This window comes from Martes martes, assembly GCF_963455335.1.
Source record: "Martes martes genome assembly, chromosome: 10".
Taxonomy (NCBI): domain Eukaryota; kingdom Metazoa; phylum Chordata; class Mammalia; order Carnivora; family Mustelidae; genus Martes; species Martes martes.
The window spans coordinates 92,194,061-92,215,294 of NC_137898.1; the positions used below are offsets into that span (position 1 = coordinate 92,194,061).

At 35.9% G+C, this 21,234-nt stretch overlaps 1 protein-coding gene across 1 annotated transcript in view; it reads left to right on the forward strand.

The window, feature by feature from the left end:
* ARHGAP32 (Rho GTPase activating protein 32) overlaps nt 1-21,234 on the forward strand; it is a 193,990-nt gene that overhangs the window by 30,079 nt on the left and 142,677 nt on the right. Inside the window, exons 3-5 of the mRNA XM_080817526.1 lie at nt 9,563-9,654; nt 10,272-10,313; nt 10,697-10,781. Coding sequence (XP_080673652.1) covers nt 9,563-9,654; nt 10,272-10,313; nt 10,697-10,781 — 219 coding nt within the window. The remainder of the gene's footprint in view (nt 1-9,562; nt 9,655-10,271; nt 10,314-10,696; nt 10,782-21,234) is intronic.

Here is a 21,234-nt window from a genome sequence, read left to right on the forward strand (position 1 = left end):
TTGAGTCTGTCAAAGGAAGAAAGTGAAGAGTGGCAAAAAGTTACCATTTTTTTCCCCTGAGTTATTTTTACATGCTTTTTCCTAGCCTTGTACTTAAAGATTTTGATCTAGGTTTCCTTTCCCTTCGCATATGTTGTATTGGGATTTTTTTGTTCCTTGAAGAAAGGGACGTTCTGGGGCCATTTTGATAATAGTATATTCTGTGCTGATTGCATTTTGATGTCCTTTGTGAATGCTTATTTGGTGATATTATTGTTGATTTTCTGTAACAATTTCATATCTACCTTTGTTGCTCTTAAGTGTTAACTACTCATTTTGAATAGTTTGCCTTTATGCCCAGTGTGGATTTAGTATTACAATCTTGCTTATTCAGCTGATTAGGAATGTGCATGTATGAGTATGTACCTTTGTGTAATTTTTTTCTGCCTCGTGAAAATGAGATTTTATATAAAATCATTTATATTTCAAATTACTAGAATTATATGTAAATACATGGATAGCTTCATCATTTAGTAATTAATATCATGAAGCTGGGTTTGAGATTTCCTGCCCTTCTCTGTTGTTCTCTATTGCAGAAGGTGAATTCCTGCAAATTAATTTCCTAGGCTCTCTTACCAGCAGGCTTCTGGGTAGGTTTGGCCAGTGGGAGGCACTGGTAGAAGATTGGAGGGCAGGAAAAGGGGAGAAGACCAGTTATTTCTTCTTTTTCTGCTTTGAGATGTTTCTCCGCCGTGGTTCTAGCTCCTACCACATTAACTCATGATCAACTCTTGTTCTGAGCTCAGTGATCAAAAAATCCATTTTATTACTAGAACATGGGTATATCTCATTATAACTATGTTTTTACTCTTGTTCTTTCCTAAATTGCCGGTAAATATGAGTACCTAGTTTTGTCTATTGGAATTATATTGACTATCTAATCTCATTTAATTATTAGTTGTTATGCATTTGCGTATGGTTGCTGTAAGGTAGGTAATGTGCAGAGGTGGAAGAAGATAGCTAGCTTGCTTGCTTTTTCTCTTCTCCTCTCTCTTTTTCTCAGTAAAACTCTCTTCTTTTATAAAAACAAAACATGCTTATATAGAAAATATAGAAGAGTGAAAAAAAAGAACGACTCACCCATAATCCCATTTCCCACACTGGTGGGATTATTTTGGTGTATTTCCTTCATGTCTTCTTACAATGCAGAAGAGTTTCTAACTTAACACCCATATAAACATGATTTTCTTCTACAGATTTCTCCAAATTGTTACTTTCAGAGAATATTGCTCTGTTAATATATTCTCTTTCCCCCATCATGTCTGGAAATGTAATTTTATACTTATAAACAGTATATAGTTTTGTATCTTTTTCTTCCCATCGAATATATGCATTCTGCCTTATTATTAATGTGCTGCAGTGAAGGGAAAACTGGCTCTTGCCCATTGTACAACATGGAAAGTGTCATAGGAAAGAGTTGGCTGGTTCACTGGAAGGAAAGAAGAGATCTGCCTGATCTGACAGGTGTCCCTGTGAAAGGGGAATAAAAAATATTGCCATGGAGAGGGAAAGATTTTTTTCCTCTTTGTAGGAGAAATGAGTGAGGGTCCTTTTTTTTTTTTTTTAAGATTTTATTTATTTGAGAGAGAGAGTGTGAGCACAAGTTGGCAGGGGGCAGTAGGGGCAGAGGAAGAGGGAAAAACAGATTCCCTTCTGAGCAGGGAGCGGGGCTCAGTCCCAGAACTCTGAGATCATGACCTGAGCACAGAACCCTGAGACAATGGCCTGAGCCAAAGGCAGATGCTTAATGGACTGAACCAGCCGGGTGCCCCAAATGAGGGTCTTGAGAGCGGCAAAATGAGTATGGAACTGTTTGTGGCGTGCGCATTGAAGTATGGGTTGCAAGGGAGAAAGGAGAGAAGGCTGTTAATAGAGTCAGATTGGTGTACCTCCCACTGGCTACCAACTCCACCTGCAGAAACCACTTTCTTCCCAGGGCTTGGCAGCAGGAGCCTTGGGAGAGTACTGAAGTCAGCGCATTCAGTGGAGACTAGGAGTGCTGGAAAGCAGAAGTCCTTGGGGCTTTGCATCACAGTCCTGGGAAAAGTGAGGGAGAGTTTTGTTCATTTTTTTAAAAGATATCATTTATCTATTTGAGACAGAGATAGTGTGCCAGCTGGGGGGAGGGGCAGAGGGAGATTATTAGTATTATTAGTATTTGTTTTTTAGTATTAGTATTCATTATTAACATTATTATAACAATATAATAATATACATTATTAGTATTCATTTTTTATTGCTGTGTGAGAAATTATCACATTATTATTTGTTTTTATTGCTATGTGAGAAATAATCACAAATGTAGAGACAATATTAATTTGTTGTCTTACAGTTCTGTAGGTCACAAGTTTGGGCAGGATGGACTGGGTTTTCTGCTCAGGGTCTTAAAAGGCAGAAACCAGGGTGTTGGCTGGGTTGGGCGCTCATCTGAAGAGTGAAGAATCTGCTTCCTGCCTCACTTAGGTTGTTGGCAGAGTTCTAGTTTCTAGGTCTGAGGTCCTAGTGTCCTTGTTGACTGCCAGTGGGGACTGTTTTTGTGATTAGATTAGGCCTATCCAGACAATTATTTTAAGATCAACTGACCCGAGACTTGGATTACATTCAAAAAAATCTTTTCCCATCATTCCCTAGCTTTGTGTTTGAATGACCAGGAGGTAGGAATCTTGGCAGGAGTTTGGGGGGAGGGTAGGGTGCCTTCTCTAGACCATTGCTTACCACAGTGTTGCATAATTTTTCTCTGTTAAATATGCTTCATGATATAGTTAACTCCTGGGGTAACCTTACCTGATGGAAATTACAAATATTCCAGGAGATTTAAAACCAGTAATACTTTATAAAACTATAAATGTTTTTATAATTGCCTGGGACAAAATTTATGTGTATCATGTGTTGTAATTGGTGTTAAATGAAAACTCTTAACAAAGAAATTTAAGGACTAAATAATACCCTATAATATAGGAGGTATTATTTGATGTTTCGTTAATTATTAGGACCTCGAATTCGCTTTATATTTTTCACTTCGATGAATATCTTTATGATGAATTTTGCCTTTTCTTTTTACTATTATCTTATGAGGAACTAACTTATCTAAAGAATATGAAGATCCCACATTACTTATTAGGAGTTTCGTTAATTCGTATTCTAAGCAGCAATGTTTAGTATCTTTTGTGCCATATCTTTTCAGTCCTAAAAATTTTTAGTCTTTCATATTTTGAGAGAATAAAAGTTGTCTCTCATAATTTTTCACTTAAAAAATAAATTGTCTTTGAACTTTTTTTCTTCCGTATGCCTATATTAAATGTTTTTTGTTTTGTAATAAAAATTCGCTTTACATGCTATGACTAATGCAGTGTGGCACGTTGTTTCTTCATTGGTTTCAGTTTCCTCTGCAATGGAATGGCTGAATGAGATTTCTTTTAGTTCTCTGATTTCATGTTAAACACCTTTTCATACCCTATTTTTTTTTTCTAAGTTAAAAATCTGTAATACCTGTTAGCATTCTGCTGGTATCTGTTAAGATGGATTTTCTAGGGGCGCCTGGGTGGCTCAGTGGGTTAAATCCTCTGCCTTAGGCTCAGGTCATGATCTCAGGGTCCTGGGATCGAGTCCCGCATCGGGCTCTCTGCTCAGCAGGGAGCCTGCTTCCTCCTCTCTCTCTGCCTGCCTCTCTGCCTAGTTGTGATCTTTCTCTGTCAAATAAATAAATAAAATCTTAAAAAAAATAAAAAAAAAAGATGGATTTTCTAGACTTTGGGAGAAGATAGTCACACACATAGATTTATCCAAAGTGGTGGGCATTGCGTTGGGGCTGACTTTAGAAGTAGCTAGCCTTATGCTTCTAGTTCGGGACACTGTGTTACACTAAATCACTTCAGTTACTCAGTCATGGGAGAGCTTTACTTGGATTTGGGATCAGGATAACAGGCATTTGAAAGATTCTTTGAAGATCTGTACCAGTGGCAGGGATGGTGGAATATTTTTCTGGGTTAGGGAGCAGTAAAGCAGAGAGGATAAAACATTGCCAGTTCCTATTTTTGTATGTTTTTAGGATCAAATAATGTTTTCCTGAAATGGATGAACTGTTCCCTTATGTGGTTTAACTGGTTCAGATTAAGGAGAAACAAATACTGACTGTCCTTGTTTTGGATGCCACATCTTTTCAGACTGCCCTAGCTTGTTGCCAGTGAAGATATACTTTGGCTTATGGTTAGCTTGTGGTCAAGTACAGGCCTTAGATCTTGTTACATGAATTCTTGTCAAACAGAGCATGCACTGCCCGCCCCCCATCATACTTATGAAATTGAGTTTTGAAAATAATTTCGGGGCTTTAGTTTTTGTCCTTGATGAACTCTAAAGTAATTTTAGTTTGTCTTTGCAGTGTGTTAAAATAAAATCTCTTCAACTTCTGTCACTCAGAGTGTTCATATTCCTTGTAGTTTTCTTCTATCTATATAGTTGATAAATATGTCATATGTTTTCCTTTATCTTTTATAAAAATTTTGAGAAATCTAGGAATAAAAGAGCCCTTTATCTACTGCCTCCTTCTTGTCGCATAGGGATTTGCCATATAATTGACATTTAACATTTTTTGAGTTTTGAATCACCTCCAAATGTCTAACTGTATTAATATTGAATTATCATTTTAAAATTCTATCCATGGATATATCACAGAAGACTCGGCTATATGCTGGCTGTAGTTAAGTTTCAGTGTACCTTTTTTTTTTTTTAAGATTTTATTTATTTATTTGACAGACAGAGATCACAAGTAGGCAGAGAGTCAGGCAGAGAGAGAGAGGGAAGCTGGCTTCCTGCTGAGCAGAGATTCCGATGTGGGGCTCTATCCCAGGACCCTGGGAGCATAACCTGAGCCGAAGGCAGAGCCTTTAACCCACTGAGCCACCCAGGCGCCCTCAGTGTACCTTCTGCATTTGCCTGTTCCATCATTCTAGCAGCCTTAGTCAAAAACCCCCTTATCATTTCAAAGGAAATGATAAGGGCTTCTACTTAACTTCTTTGATTTATGTTTATATCTCTTACGCTGAAAAAGCTTAGTTTTTAATGACATTAGCAATTACTTATTCGCTTTCATCTTCTACTTTTAATAGTTTCCAAATAGTAATGCAAATATTAGTGAAAATATGTTGTTCCCTTTATCTCTAGGAGGATATATCCTATTTGAGGTCTGTTACTTTGCATTACTGCCATTTGAAGTAATTATAATAATAGATTTTCTGTTATTAAACCATTCTTGTATTCCTGAAATAAATTCAAACCCCAAACATTGGGTTTCTTTCCAGGTGTTAAACCAGTCTTGCATTCCTGGGATCTGCCTTATTATGGTGTTTTCTTTTTAATCTATTATTGGTCTCCTTTTTCTGACTTTTTTAAAAAAGATTTTATTTATTTATTTGACTGAGAGATCACAAGTAGGCAGAGATGCAGGCAGAGAGGGGGCGGGGGAGGCAGACTCCCCCTCGCTGAGCAGAGAGCCCGATAAAGGCCTCAATCCCAAGTCCCTGGGATCATGACCTGACCCCAAGGCAGATGCTTAATGCCGGAGCCACCCAGGCACCCCTCATTTTACGAACTTTTTATAGTCTATTTACAATTATTGTTTTACACTTCAAGCAGAATGTAGAAACCTTGCCACCACGTAGGTCCCTTTATCTTTCTCCATTAATATTACAGTTTTTATAAGCATTACATCTGCATTCACTGATCAGTATTACAATTTTTGCTTTCAACTGGCATGTATATTTTAAAGAACTTAAGAGGAGATGAACAATCTCTTACATTTACCTACTCATTGATTATTCCTATTGCTGTTCCTTTGTATGAGAAGACCCATGTTTTACTCTGATATCATTTTTCCTTCTACATGAAGAGTTTTCTTTAGCATTTCTTTTAGAGCCCCTCTACTGGTAAGAGATTCTCTTAATTTTTAAAAATCTGACTATGACCTTATTTTTCTGTCCTTTCTGAAGGATATTTTCATTTGATGTAGTTTTCTGTATTGAGAGTTCTTTCAGTATTTTATAAATGTTGTTCCACTGTCTTTTAGTCTTCTTGGTTTTTATTGAGAAATCCAGCCATTTCAATTCTTATTACTTTATATGTAATAGGTCTCTTTTCCTCTGGTAGCTCTCAGGATACTTCTTTTATATTGGTTATAAACAGCTTGATTATGTGTTGTTTTGTGGGGTTTTTGTTTTTGTTTTTGTTTTGCTGATCTTGAATCTGTAAACATGTATCCTTCAACATATTTGTTATATTTTCATGAATGAAGTTATTAGTTCAAATAGGTTTTTTCTTTTCTGTAACAGTGTTTCTTCTCAGTAGGTATCTATGGGTCTGTTCATATTTTTCAGTCTTTTAAAACATTTTAAATATATGCTCCTCAGAGCATAGTTTCTTTTTGTCTGTTTGGTTCCACTGACTCTTTTCCTCTCTTATTTCCATTCTGCTCTTGAGTCAAGTCAGAGTTTTTAATTTTAAATACTACATTTTTCAGTTTTGAAATTTTTATTTGATCTTTTAGTGTGGTTTACGGTTTTCCTCAAGGAATTTTTGTCTTTCTGTTGGTTTCAATATCTAATGCAGCGTGTTTATTCTCTATATGTTTTAAAGTCTTTGGTAATTCTAGCATCTGTTTCATTTCACAGTTGGCATTTCTTGATTGTCTTTTCCCTTGGGAATTGACCATATTTTACTGTTTTTGGTGTATCTAGTAATTTTGGATTGCATCAGGGACATTTTGAGTGTTGTGTTGTGAGACTGGCTCCACTAACATCCTCTAGAGAATGTTGACTTTTTTTTTGGTCCTGTCAGGCATCAGCCTAGTTGGGTTCAGATTGAACTTTCTTTCTGGACTTCCTTAGGTGGTAGTTTTAGCATCAGTTCAGTTTTACAGCCTTTGCTACATCTTACTTTTCTTAGGGATTTTACACAAACTGCTCTGAAAGGATGCTTTTCCTGGTTTCTCGGACTGGAAGGGTGGTGTTCTCTGAGATTTAGCCTCTGGTATTGCACATATTTTTTCCTGACTGGGCTACTGGTAGGTCTAAGTAGTGAGGAAAAAAAAATAGGAAATTATCTCTACAATCTTTATATAACAGCATCCTTTTTAAATTGTTTTTTTTTTAATTCAGAAGAATGGGTTTTCACTTAGGATCCTATGTGCCCATGCTACAACTGATATGGTGTCGGGTCTGTTCTTGGGCCAGTTTGGAAGAGATCAATGAGGGAAAAAAAATCTCTTGGTTCTTTCCCCCACATTCAAGGGGCAGTTTTCAAGTCCTTTGGCCAGAAAGTTGGATTGCCCTGAGAGTTTTGCTGACCCTACCTGTTACTTACATCCTGATTCAGCCTGTCCTCGGGTCAATCCAGGAGGTAACAGAGTCAGGGAAAATGAGGAGCACACTGCCACTGTATTAATCACTCTTCAGGTTTCGAGTGTGCTTCCAAATCTACCTCCCTCGTTAAATTTTCTAGAGCTCTAAAGTAGTTGCATGTTTATGTTTTATCTCATTTTGTTATCTCCAGAGTTTTTATTATAAATAGTGGAAGAGGCTGGAAACTTCATATTCTTTTTTGAAATAAATTTTGCTGGATATAGAATTCTGTGTTGACATGTATTTTAAAAAGCAACTAAAAGTGCTTAGTCCAAATGTTCTGCTTTTATTCTATTTATTCCTGTGAATGTAATGTATATTCTTTTTTCCCCCCTTTGGCAGCTATTAAGATTTTCTCTTTATCAGTGCTTTTTAGCCATCTGATTGTGATAGGCCCTGTGTGATTTCCTAAGTGTTTATCAGACTTTGTATTTATGAAGTTTTCTGGATCAGTGTGTTCATAATCATCATAAAATTTGTAAATTTTTAATCCATTTTTTCAAATGTTTTTTCTATTCCTCTTCTTCTTAATCCCCCTCTCACCATCCCCAGAGAGGGCATTTTCCTCTCCTTTTTGTGACATGTACGGTTTTGTTTTTTTTCCAGTTACATGTGTGTTAAATAGCTTTATGTTGTTGCATATGTCAGTGAGACTTTTTTTTATGGTCTTTTTCTTTCACACACAAAAACTAAAAATCAAACAATTTTTTGTGCATTGTTTTCTTGCTACTTCTTAAGTTCACTGATCTTTTCTTCTGCTGTGTGTCTATGTGCAATAACCCTTTTTAAGTCAGTATGTGAATAATTTACAGAATAAATAATGAAAACCCACTTTATTAGAAATTTTAATGAGAATTTAAGCACAGCAAACTTCTTTATGTCAGCTAAATTTTGGTACACAAATTTCGTAAAAAATGAGAGAATATTGTTACATACTATTTTAGCAAATTAAGATGATCTAAGTTGTTGCAAAATATTGTGTGGTAAAGTCTTTCCAGTTGAATGAATGACTAGTGGAAAATATTTTCATTTTGTCATTAAAAATATATTGTTTATCATAATTTTTAAATTGCACAGTATTCATCTAGGATATTATCAACTTGAATTGTCATTTACATGATCAATTTCACTGCATTTTTTTTAAGAGTCTAGAGTTAGAGTTATCCCTTCCCCCTGCACCCTGAACGGCCAATCTGTTCTCTGTATCTATGAGTTTGATTTTTTTGTTTGTTTGTTTGTTTTCATTTTTTGAGTTTGTTTTGTTTTTTAGATTTTACATATAAGTGAGATCATTTGGTGTTTGTCTTTCTCTTTCTGACTTATTTCACTTAACATAATGCCCATCAAGATCCATCCATGTTGTTGCCAATGGAAGGATTTCATTCTTTTTTATGGCTGAGTAGTATTCTATTATATATACATCTTTGCGAATCTCCTCTTAAGTCATTTTAACTACTTATCTTGTATTTTCTTCCCTATTGCACTCTGTGGCATTGGCTATATTAACTCAGTTTTTCTGTTACAAACCATAAGTAATATATTGTAAATTTTTTTTAGATAGATAATTGGATTTTCTGTTTATTTTGTGCAGAATATGACGACCCTTCTGACCCTCAGTTTGTTTTTAAAATCATGCAGCTGAAATGTGTCACTAGAATTAAAAAATCATATCTGAAAACTGTGGCAGACAAAAGAGTAAGCTAGAAACAGATGTCACCTGTATTTTGGCGTGAGAAATGCATGTTGTGATCTTCTAATTACGTTCATATTGCCATTTTAACTTTTATTAGTCACCATAACCAAGGTTATTTTTTCTAGTTCCCTGGGGGAGATTTTAGTTTGTGTTGAGGCAGATAATATAACAGCTGATTTTGAAACTTGATTATAAGAGTATAATAATTCATATTTCACAGAAAAGTTTTTCTTATGCAGTTAAGTATTTGAATTAGATGAATATTTTTTCCTTATTCTTAGTAAATCAAGACTCAAGTAAGTTATAGTTTTAAGAAGAGATTATTAGTATGTATTGCTGTTGGTACAGGCAGTAGAACCATCAAAATTATAATCTGCTTTTTAAAACCTATTTATACTAAGGGAATAGTCCTAAATCTTTTGTTTTTATTTTTTTTAAGGCGAGAGGAGCTGATGTTCCAGAGATCCCTGGAGATCTTAGTCTTAAGACATGTGGCAGTACAGCCAGTATGAAGGTTAAACATGTGAAAAAGTAAGTGGAATTGTACCGTGGGTTTTAAGTGAATTTTTAAAATGGGAATCAGTTTTTTAGTTCTCTTAAAACTTTTCTTTAGATTTCTTACTAAATATGCTCTTCTGTCCATACATTAAATTATACTGTAAGGCTAAATTATGACTTAACAATTAGTGGAATAGATCTGAAGATTTTCTGCTTGTCTAAAAATATACTTTAATTTTGTTCTTGTGACAACTTTATGTCATTGGCTGTTAGAGTGTGTTTGTTCAACAGGAATAATCCAAGTGTGTCTGTCTTGGTGCCCTTAATACATGCTCTCACTCATTTAGAAAAATCAGCCTGTTGTTTGAGTTATGGGATTGCTATATCTCAGCTCTGCCTTTGAGAAAACCTGAATTGGATGCTAGTAGTTGACTCCTATATAAAAATATCTGAAGGTATTCCATTTCAGTTTGCAACAGAAAAACCATTCCATACTTTCCAACTGAAGCCCACCCCCCACCATCTCATTAAGTTGGTATTAAAAAACAAAACCAGAAAAGCCATCTTTTCACCTGGCAGAGGGTTAGGCAGCTATGTTTTCATTGTAAATAGAGAAAAGACAAAGATAAAAATATTCATTCTGCATCCAGACCCACTAATCCAGGACTGATGGGCTGCGACAACATTCACAGGTAAAATCTGGTTTTATATTTTGTTGGGAATGCTGCTTCTGATTAGCAGTTGGCTCTTCACAGTTTTCGTAACATTCACTGAAAGCATAGATTTTCTATGGGCCTTGCCTTGAGTCAAGGATAGGAGAGTGTAGTGATGCTTTTTATTTTTATTTATTTTTTTTAATTCATTTTGGTTTTGACCTGCGCTCTAAATGTAATTTTCATTTGAGTCACTGTATTTCTGGAAAGCTTTGTGTGGATATATGTGTGCTCATGCGCATGTGCTTATTAAATAGTTTTGCTTGCACGAGCTCTCCAACCCATTTTATTTTTTCCTTAGTCTTAGTAATTTTGACTATTCCAGTATCTTGCATCTCACTTAGTTATTTCATGTACTTCAGGTTACCCTTCACTAAAGGTCACTTTCCGAAGATGGCTGAATGTGCACATTTCCATTATGAGAACGTTGAGTTTGGCAGCATACAGGTATATTTGAAATATTTCCTACATACTGAATTAAGATATATCTATATCTCTGTTCTTTTCTGTATCTCTTTTTTTTAATCTATGTATCTGAGAGGTAACACTTAGAAGTAGTTTTTTTCTATTGATGTCTTGTTGGTGGATGTGAAAACTTTTATTTTTTTCTGTTGCCTAATACTTGAAGTGTTATGACTCCTAATTCAAGTGGAAATAGTATAATAGGATCAGTATAAATCTCAGCATTTCTATTAGATTCCTAGACAAAGTTTGCTATTGTTTTCTAGCATGAAGCATTCTAGTTGTTACCTGACTCTTAGGTTGGGTCAGAGTAATGATGGTTAAATCAGAGTGAAGTGGCGTAGCATGGGGGAGATGTACTAATGGAGGTTTTCTCAATATTTTTTCTTATTGTGAGGTATAATATGTGTATAAATATATATATGTTTATAAAACATATGCATATATATATTATTATACATACATGTGTACATTTTAAACCCCAGACTAAGAGATAGAAATTTCCTGGGTGTCCTTCCTCTGTTGCATTTGCCTTCTCTACCCTAAAGATTACTTATACCATGACTTTTATAGTATTCATTGTAATTTTTTATAGTTTTACTATCTATATCCCTATTCAATATGGTGTTTAGTTTGCCTGTTCTTGAACTTAAATAATTGGAATTATTCTCATCCATTCAGCAAATACTTACTGAGTACTATATTATACCTATACTAAGTACTATATTATACCAGGCACTGTTGTAGGTGCTTGTTGTATTAGTGAGCAACAACCACAACCAAAACCAAAGATGCATTCTTAAAGAACACAGAGGATGGCCAAGAAGATGAGATATATGGTAAAAAGGTAGGACATGATAAGAAGGACCAGGGCACTGCGGGTAGGTTGAACTCTCAAACCTGGGTAGGCTTCATTACTGAGTGTGTTCTTTCTTCTTTCGTTCAGCATCGTGAAACTGGTCCCTGTAGATGTCTGCACTTATAGTTGGTTCAGTTTGTTACTATGTGTTAATCTGTAGTGAACATATGACACAAGTAATTTATCCATTCTTTTTTTGTTTGTTGGAAATTTGGTGTGGAAATTTGGGTCATCAGTTTTGGCCTTTTGTGAACACTATTATATACATGTACTCAGGAGTGTCTCATGGTGTATACCTAGGGGCAGAATTTCAAGGTGATAGCAATCCACATGTCCAGCTTTACTGAGTAAAGCCAAACTATTTTTTAAAGTGATTTACAAATTTATACTCCCCTAAACAGTAAATGAGAGTTGCTGTTCTACATCCTTGTCAACTTCTGGTTGTTTGATACTTGTTAATTTTTACCCATCTGATGGAGATGTAAGTCACTCTCATTGTATTTTAATTTGCAGTCTCTTGATTTTTAATGCAGTTGAACATCTTTTCAAAGGTTGGGCATTTGAGATTTCTGTTTTAAATCTAGATCAGGTCTTTTGCTCATTTTGTTTTATAGATTTGCTTGTATTTTTCTTATTCATTCGTGGGGCTGCTTTATGTATTTTAGATGTTCTTTCATGTTGCGTCTAGTCCTGTATTGTTTTTGTATCTCTCACGTTGTGGCATGTTACTACCCCTCACTTTATGCCGCTCTCATTGCACAGGCTTAATTTTTTTGTTCTTTGTTTTATGTATTTTGTGTAGTTCTATGTATGCAGAAACCTAGCTTGTAGGGTTTTTTTTTTTTTTTAAGATTTTATTTATTTATTTGATACAGAAAGAGAGAGGAGGAGAGAGAGAGAGAGAGAGCGCGCAAGAGAGCAAGCACAAGCAGGGGGAGTGGCAGGCAGGGGAGAAGCAGGCTTCCCGCTGAGCAAGGAATCCAGTGTGGGACTCCATCCCTGGGATCATGACCTGAGCCGAAGGCAGATTCTTAACCAACTGAGCCACCCTGGTGCCCCTAGCTTGTAGTTTTTCTGTCATATTTAAGGATTTGCTCCCCTGCTCTGAGGTTATGAAATTGTCTTTTTTTTCCCCCGTAAGTTTCATAACTTTGACTTGAACATTGAGGTTACTTAGAATTCATATTTCCAATGTGTGAAAAAGAGTGATACTAAAAACCCCAAGTATAATAACTGGTCAGAATGGATATTAACCGTAGCACTGGAGCTGAGTGCTAATGGCCTTCTCCTGTGTGATGCATCGCCCTTCTAATTGTATGGATCATTGGTGGTCAACTATTTCAGTATTTTTTCTGGTACCCACCAGTCTTTTTTGAAAGGAGTGTAGGGGCATTTGGGTGGCTCAGTTGGTTAAGCGTCTGCCTCCAGCTCGGGTCATGATCCCAGTGTCCTGAGATTAAGCCCTGCATCGGGCTCCCTGCTCAGTGGGGAGCCTGTTTTTCCCTCTCCCACTCCCCATGCTTGTGCTCTGTCACCGTCAAATAAATAAATAAAGTCTTTAAAAAACAAAGGAGTCTATTTTATTACTATTTTAAAATATGGCTATATTAGAGTTCTCCAGTGAAACAAAAACAATTTGTGTGTGTGTGTGTGTGTGTGTGTGTGTGTGTGTGTATGCATGCATGTGGGGTCTGTGTGTGTGTGTATGTGGGGGGAGAGAGAGAGTTTTATTTTAAGGAATTGGTTCATGTGATTGGATACATGGTTAAGTTCAAAATCTCCAGAACTGGCTGAAAAACAAGGGAAGGTTTGATGTAGCACTTTGAGTTCAAGGGCAGTCTGCCGGTAGAGAGCGCTCTTCAAGGGAGGTTAGTTTTGTTTTGTTTCGCTTTCTGTTAAAGACTTTTAGCTGATTGGATGAGACCCACCCACATCAGGGAGGACAATCTGCTTTACTCAGTCTTCTGACTTAAATGTTAATCTCATCTAAAAGATAACTTCACAGAATTATTTGGAATAATGTCTGACCTGAAGTTAATGTATAAAATTAATAATCAGAGTCCATCCTGCCAACTTGGCCTTCCTTAAACTATTCTGAGTCTCTAATAAATAAGAAGGTCTTGCTTCTGCCTAGCATCATGATCAGCTATTTTTCACAACCAAAACATTCCAAGCATTTTCCTAGAAAAGGATACAAAGTCCCTAGGTACTTTACTCTTCTTGATATCCTTTAACTTAAATACTATAATATAAAGTTAAAAATACTTAAGTACAATGATACAAATCTTATGTAAGGTGATAAGAGAGAAGAAAACAGATATTTACTATGCCACACACACACGCACACACACATGCACACATTCAGAGCAAAATAAGAAGGTAATATTCATGGTATTATAGTCTTGGCTTGTGTAACTGGTCATGTGGCTGTAGCTGGAGTTACAACTGCATTCTTCTGCTTCTCATTCTATATTCCCTTTGTCCTGACCAAGAATCTCAGTTGGTTTTGTTCTTTACCTGGTGGGATGACCCATACCTTAATTCTGGATCTCGCCATTAATAGCCCTGCCTGAATTGGGTTCTGTTAATTTCCCATTGTGTTCAGTGGCTGGGCAGTAGTAGTAAGGGATGTCCTAAGGGAGCTCCAGTATTCCAGATGTATTCTTCTTTACCTCTGAGTAGAGTAGCAGTCCCAATTTCCCCTCAGTAGTCAGGGTCAGTCATCCCAGCTAATGCCAAAACTCACATCTTGGCCTGTTGATTTAGAGGCATAAGGAGCCCAAAGTGGCCTGGTGGCAGTTACTTTCAGGTCAGTGGGGTTGTTATTTTGTCTTCTGGTGGAAGCGTTCCTCCCTTTCGAACTAAGACATTTAGGGTAGTAGAGCATACAGCTGTGGGGACAGGAAGCACAAATTTTGCTAGTGAGTCACTATGAGTCATATTGAATGGTCCCACCCCAATTTCCACCCCTTGATTCCTAGTTCCCCAATCTGATTAGCTTTAAAGACACTATTGACTCTGCTCACAACAGTAAAGAGAGGATGGAGAGTGGATAGTCCATGGCATGATGGGGCAATAGAGATACAGAGAGTATCACCATTGGATACTTAAAATCAAATGCTTAAAAGAGATGAAGTTCTGGGTGGCCATACATTTGCGATCTTTGAACATTTTTCCATACTGATGAGTAAGTTAAAATTTTTATTTCTTTCATGATTAGTGATGTTGAACATTTTTTCATGTGTTCATTGTCCATTTGTGTACCTTCTTTGGAGAAATGTCTATTCAAATCCTTTACCCATTTTTGAATTTTTTTTTTTTTTTGTTTGAGTTTTAGGACTTCTCTGTATAACCTATTTGTATCTTTTGCTCCAAAGAGAGTCTTCGAGACAGCATATAGGTAGATTATGTTTTTTATTTTTTTATTTTTTTATTTTTTTAAAGGTTTATTTATTTATTTATTTGACAGAGAGAGATCACAGTAGACAGAGAAGAAGGCAGAGAGAGAGGGAGAGAGGGAAGCAGGTTCCCTGCTGAGCAGAGAGCCCGATGTGGGGCTCGATCCCAGGACCCTGAGATCATGACCTGAGCCGAAGGCAGCGGCTTAACCCACTGAGCCACCCAGGCGCCCTAGATTATGTTTTTTAAATTCATTCTGTCATCTCTATCATTTTTTAATTGAAGTATAATTAACACACAGTGTTGTTAGTTTCAGGTTTACAACGTGTTGATTAAACAGTTCTATACATTACACAGTAAGTGCAGTCACTGTCTGTCACCCAACAACGTTATTATAATATTGGCTGTATTCCCAATGCCATACTTTTCATTTTCATGACTTATTTATTTTATAACTGAAAGTTTGCACCTCTTAATCCCCTTTATCTATTTCACCTATTCCCCCCACCTCCCTTTTCCTCTCTGGCCACCATCAGTTTGTTCTCTATATTTTAGAGTCCCTTTGTTTTTTCTTTTCTTTCTGTTTTTTAGATTCCACATATAAGTGGAATGATACGGCATTTGTCTTTCTCTGTCTGACTTAACTTCACTTAGTGTACCACCCTGTGGGTCCATCCATGTTGTTGCAAATGGCAAAATTTCACTCTTCTTTTTATTGTTGACTGATATTCCATTGTATGTATGTATATATGTGTATATGTGTATATATTTAATGCATCTTTACTCATTCATCTATTGGTGGATAATTAGTTGCTTCCATATCTTGTCTAATTATAAATAATCTTGCAATAAACATAGAATTACATATATCTTTTTCATTAGTATTTGTGTTTTCTTTGGGTAAATACCCAATAGTAGAATTACTGGATCATATGATATTTCTATTTTTAATTTTTTGAGGAGCCTTTGTACTGTTTTTCACAGTGACTGCACCAATTTGCATTCCCACCAAAAATGTACAAGTTTCTTTTTTTAATATTCTTGCCAACCATTGTTATTTCTTGTTTTTCTTAAAGATTATTTTATTTTCATTCTTAAAAATTTTGAGAGAGGGAGAGAGTGCATGTGTGTGAAAGAGAGAGAGAGAGAGCGAGAGCAAGCGCGCACGCAGGCACGAGTAGTGGGGAGGGGCAAAGGGAGAAGCAAACTCCCCACTGAGCAGGGAGCCCAATGCTGGATTCAATCCCAGGAACTTGGGATCATGAACTGAGCTGAAGGCAGATACTTAACCTACTGAGCCACCCATGCACCCCTGATTTATTTATTTGAGAGAGAGAGCGAGCACACAGATGTGAGGGGCAGAGGGAGAAGGAGAGAGAATCTCAAGCAGACTGCCCACTGAGCACGGAGCTTGACTCAGGGCTTAATCTCATGACCTTGAGTTCATGACCTGAGCCTAAACCAAGAGTCAGGTGCATAACTGACTACGCCACTCAGGTGCCCCTACCATCTCTGTCTTTTGGTTGGAGAGTTTAATCCATTCTATTTAAAGTAAATACTGAAAAGGAAAGACTTATTTCTGTCATTTTGCTATTTTTTTCTGTATGTATTATAGATTTCTTGTCTTTCATTTTCTGCATTACTGTCTTTTGCTTTTAGTTGATTTATTTTTAGTGAAATGTTTAAATTCCTTTCTCATTTCTTTTTGCATATTTTTTGTAGCTGTTTTCTTTGTGGTTACAATGGGATTACATTTAACATCCTAAAGTTATAATACTCTAATTTAAAATTATAGTAGTTTAACAGCAATGACATACAAAGACTATGCTCCTTTATAGCTCGGGAGCAGCATAGGGAGGTTTAACAACAGCAGCATAGGGAGGTTTAACAGCACTGGCCATCTACCTGTTTATTTGCCCCTCTGAGATCAGAAACAGCAATTAGGGATCAGAGCACAGATTCTTTGATATTTGTGGGATAAGGTCTTTTTGCCTACCCCGATCTGATTGATTCTGCTCCTTCAGTGCATGCATGGTTGCCTTGAATGCTGAGGGATTGGGCATGGTTAGCTGCTACTGTGCTAAGAGCTGAAATGGACTGAAATTAGCACAACTTACTAACCAGACCTTTGCCTGGAAGTTGCAGGCCTTCAGTAGACTCCAGAATTACAAAATATATAATTGCATCAGGCAGATTCTGCCAGATCTGCTATCTAGGGAGCTGTTGTTTAGATGGGAGATTCCTGGTGCTTTCCTATTCTACCATTTTCCTGGAATCCTTACCTTTTTTTTTTTTTTTTTTAAGATATTATTTATTTATTTGAGAGAAGGAGAGAAAGAGCACGATCAGGGAGAGGAGCAGAGGGAGAGGGACAAGCAGACTCCATGCTGAGCCTGGGGTCTGACATGGGGCTTGATCTCAGAACCCTAAGAACATGACCTGAGCCGAAATCAAGAGTCACACGCTTAACCGACTGAGCCACTCAGGTGCCTTGAATCCTCACTTATTTTTAAATATAAGATTGACAGTATCTTCTAAGGAGTAAATAAGTATGAAAACTTTGTTAAATGTGTCTGGAATAGGTCATCAGCTTTATGCTTGGCAGCTCTATTATATCCCTGTAGGTTATTCACACTGCCTGTTGACTCAGTTGTTTTTTAATATGTCTCAAATGTGGGACAGTCTGTAGTTTGCATACTTTCTCTTTTTCAACCTGATCTTAGGAATTTCTCCTAGGTTTATGGATTTCTTGTGTTTGTGTTTCTAGGTCTTTCTACTCGCATACTGAAAATATGTAACTACAGTAAGCCGTTGTGTCCTAGAAGATGTCACAGAACACTAAAATTTTTAAATCTAGACGAAGTCATGTTTAAGACTTTCAGTTATAAAATGACAATAAGTTTTACTAATCTAATATCAGTTATTTTCATTTTTGTTTAGACTGTAAAACACAATTGCTTATGAAATACTTTAAATATTAAGAGTTCATTTGGGCCAGTAATTTTATTATCATATAATATACAGAGGAAATTTTCATAACCTCTTCTTTGAATTCTAGTGTTACATAGCTGACTGCTCAGCATCTTCATGTGAATGACTAATCAGCATCTCAGATCTGGCATGCCTAGAACAGTCTCCTCTCAGACCTGCTCCTCTTGCTGTCTTGTCCATGTTGGTAAATAGTAAAACCCGTCTTTCCAGTTCCTAAGACGGGACAAAACCTCGGAGTCATCTTGGACTTCTCTCTTTTTGTTATGCCTCACATTCAGTATGTCAGCAAAACTCTTGGCTCTGTATTTAAAATTAAAAAAAAAAATGGCATCTTTAAAATAAATAAGTAAAATTTAAAATAACTTTAAAATAAAGGAAATCTGACTACTTACCTGTTTCTCTTCTATCTGCTGTGGTCTTTTTAGGGGGATTATTTCTTTTTTTTTTTTTATTTTTTTTTATTTTTTTTTAAGATTTTTATTTATTTATTTGACAGAGAGAGATCACAAGTAGGCAGAGAGGCAGGCAGAGACAGAGAGAGAGGAAGGGAAGCAGGCTCCCTGCTAAGCAGAGAGTCCGATGCGGGACTCGATCCCAGGACCCTGAGATCATGACCTGAGCCGAAGGCAGAGGCTTAGCCCACTGAGCCACCCAGGTGCCCTAGGGGGATTATTTCAATAGCCTTATTTGGCACAACTTGCAAGAATGAGTCTTTTAAATATAAGTCAGATCATGTCACTTTTTCAAAACCCTCCAGTTACTTCTCATCTTCTCCATAATAGAAGTCAAATTTCTTAACATTTCCTAAAAGGAATTATCAGATCTGCCCTTAACCTCTTTGACCTCATCTCTTCTTTTACTTCTCTTTTCCTGAGACATAGTATCCTGTCCACAGTTGCTTTTGCTCTAGTATACAGGCTCCCTTCTCAGGACTTTCGGACTTAGTTCTGTTTTCTCTCCTTGGAAAGCTCTTCTCCCTGGATATCCACATAACTTACTACCTTCCCCTCTTTGAATACTTGCTGAAATGTTATCTTCCCAGAGAGAAGGTACTTTTTCTCCTTGCAGCTACTGGTCACCAACATTCCTTATCTCCCAAATTTATTTTTCTCCACTGTCTGGCATGCTAATTATCTTATTATTATTTATTCTGTTTTTTTCCACGTCAGCAATCTAGAGTAGTGCCCGACACATTAAAAATCATTTGATGAGTATTTGTTGAATAAATGGACAAATGAATTTATGTTTGAAAAATAAAGTTTGCTTTAAAAATGCTTTTTTAATATTTTGGTTCTTTTCAACATTTAAATATTGCTCTTGTATGGTAAGAATATATTCTTTATATTATTATGAGTATATATATATAATGAAACAGCAAATAAAATGGATGATGACATTTACAAATGCAAGTTAAAATTCCCTTTATGTTCTCTCTCTCTTGTTAACTATTATGTGTCTGGGTAGAATTTTTTATAAAACATATAGCAGTATCTCTAGATACTGCTCCAGCTATAACCATCTATCTAGCTATCTATAACTTAAAAATATAGATGGATTGCTACTATAAATACTGCCTTGAAAGTTGTTTTTTTACTTGAAAGTGTACCTGGGATATATTTTTTTATTTTAGTAATTTGGATTAACCTCATTATTTTCAGTTATGTAGTATTTCATTTTATTGTTATACCATAATTTAATCAGTTCCTTATTGATGTATATTCCAGGTTTTATTGATGGGAGTATATGCATTAAATCATATTAGATGTTTAGTTGGATTAAGGGTATATGCGTTTAAAATACTGACAGTTGTTTCTAAGTTTATTTTTGAAATTTGCTAGTTTATGCAAGTTGTATATTTTATATCATGGTTTCCACTTGATTTATTTTTATTTATTTTTTGGTATTCCTGATTGTAAACTCTTTGGGGGATATGTCTCACTTTTTATTTCGTAGGACTCAGCACAGTCTTTCAGTAGCAGGGGCTCATTAGTTCTCTTGAATGGAAGACACATCTTTGTGATGTTTCTTGTTAGATATGCTGAGGAGTCATTTAACAAACACTTACTGTGTATTGGCAGTGTTCTGACAGAATACTGTATGTCGTAAGGATTAAAAAAAAAGTAGGACAACATTATTTCTTCTTTTGAGATGTTTAAACTTAAATGGAAGACTAAACTGTAGAAGGATAATTATACGTATTAGAATCAAGCTGTGTTACCTTGGAGTTAATTTCATGTCCTCATTTATTTGTACATATATATATTCAATAAATATGGAGAAATTAACTATTTTGAAGCAACAGAAATATGCTGTGCAGAGGAGATGTTGATTGATATTTTAAAGGAGTATAGGAATTCTTTTAGTGGAGACTGGGGGTATCATGAATAAAGGCCAAGTCTCAAAAGACTATCTAAGTATTCATTACATCATCTATAGTAAAAAGTTAGAAGTAATACAAATGTGGGATGCCTGGCTGACTCAGTTGTGGCTCTTGGAGAGCTCATGACTCTTGATCTTGGTGGTGTGAATTCACGCCCCCTGTTGGGTATAGAGATTACTTAAATGAATAAATAAACAAAAAAATAAATAAATAAAAGAAAATAAGTAATATAAATGTTTAGAAGTTGGAATGAGTTATATAAATTATGGATAATTCATACAGGGAAATCCTATGCAGTTACTTAAAGTCATGTAGAATATTTACTGAAGTAGAAACATTATTCTTGCTATATTGATAGAGTTTGAACAGAGCAAGATACTGTTTCTGTAAGAAAAAAACTTAAATGTAAGTGTAAAATAATTGGAAGAACTTGTAGGAAAAAGGTAATAGTCACAATTTTTGAAAGAATGCTTTGGTAGTAGAAAAATGACTTCCATGTTCAATGCTTAGAGCAAAGGGTTGTGATTTTTTTGAAAGAATGCTTTAAGAATAGAAGGATGACTTCAATGTTTAAAGCTTAGAGCAAAGGGTTGTGACTTTCCTTATATATGTTTTTTGTAAAATAGAATGTTTTACAAGTTTCTCCCTCATTTTGAAGGACAGAGTAGTTCTAAATCATGTATTCCACCTTTTGAGAGCAAAATAGGCACTGAGCATCCTCAAGCATTCCTTTGTTTCTGATTTACTTTGTACCTGATAAAATAATTCTCAAGCCCATGTGTATTTTTTTCTGGTGGTTTGGCAAGTCA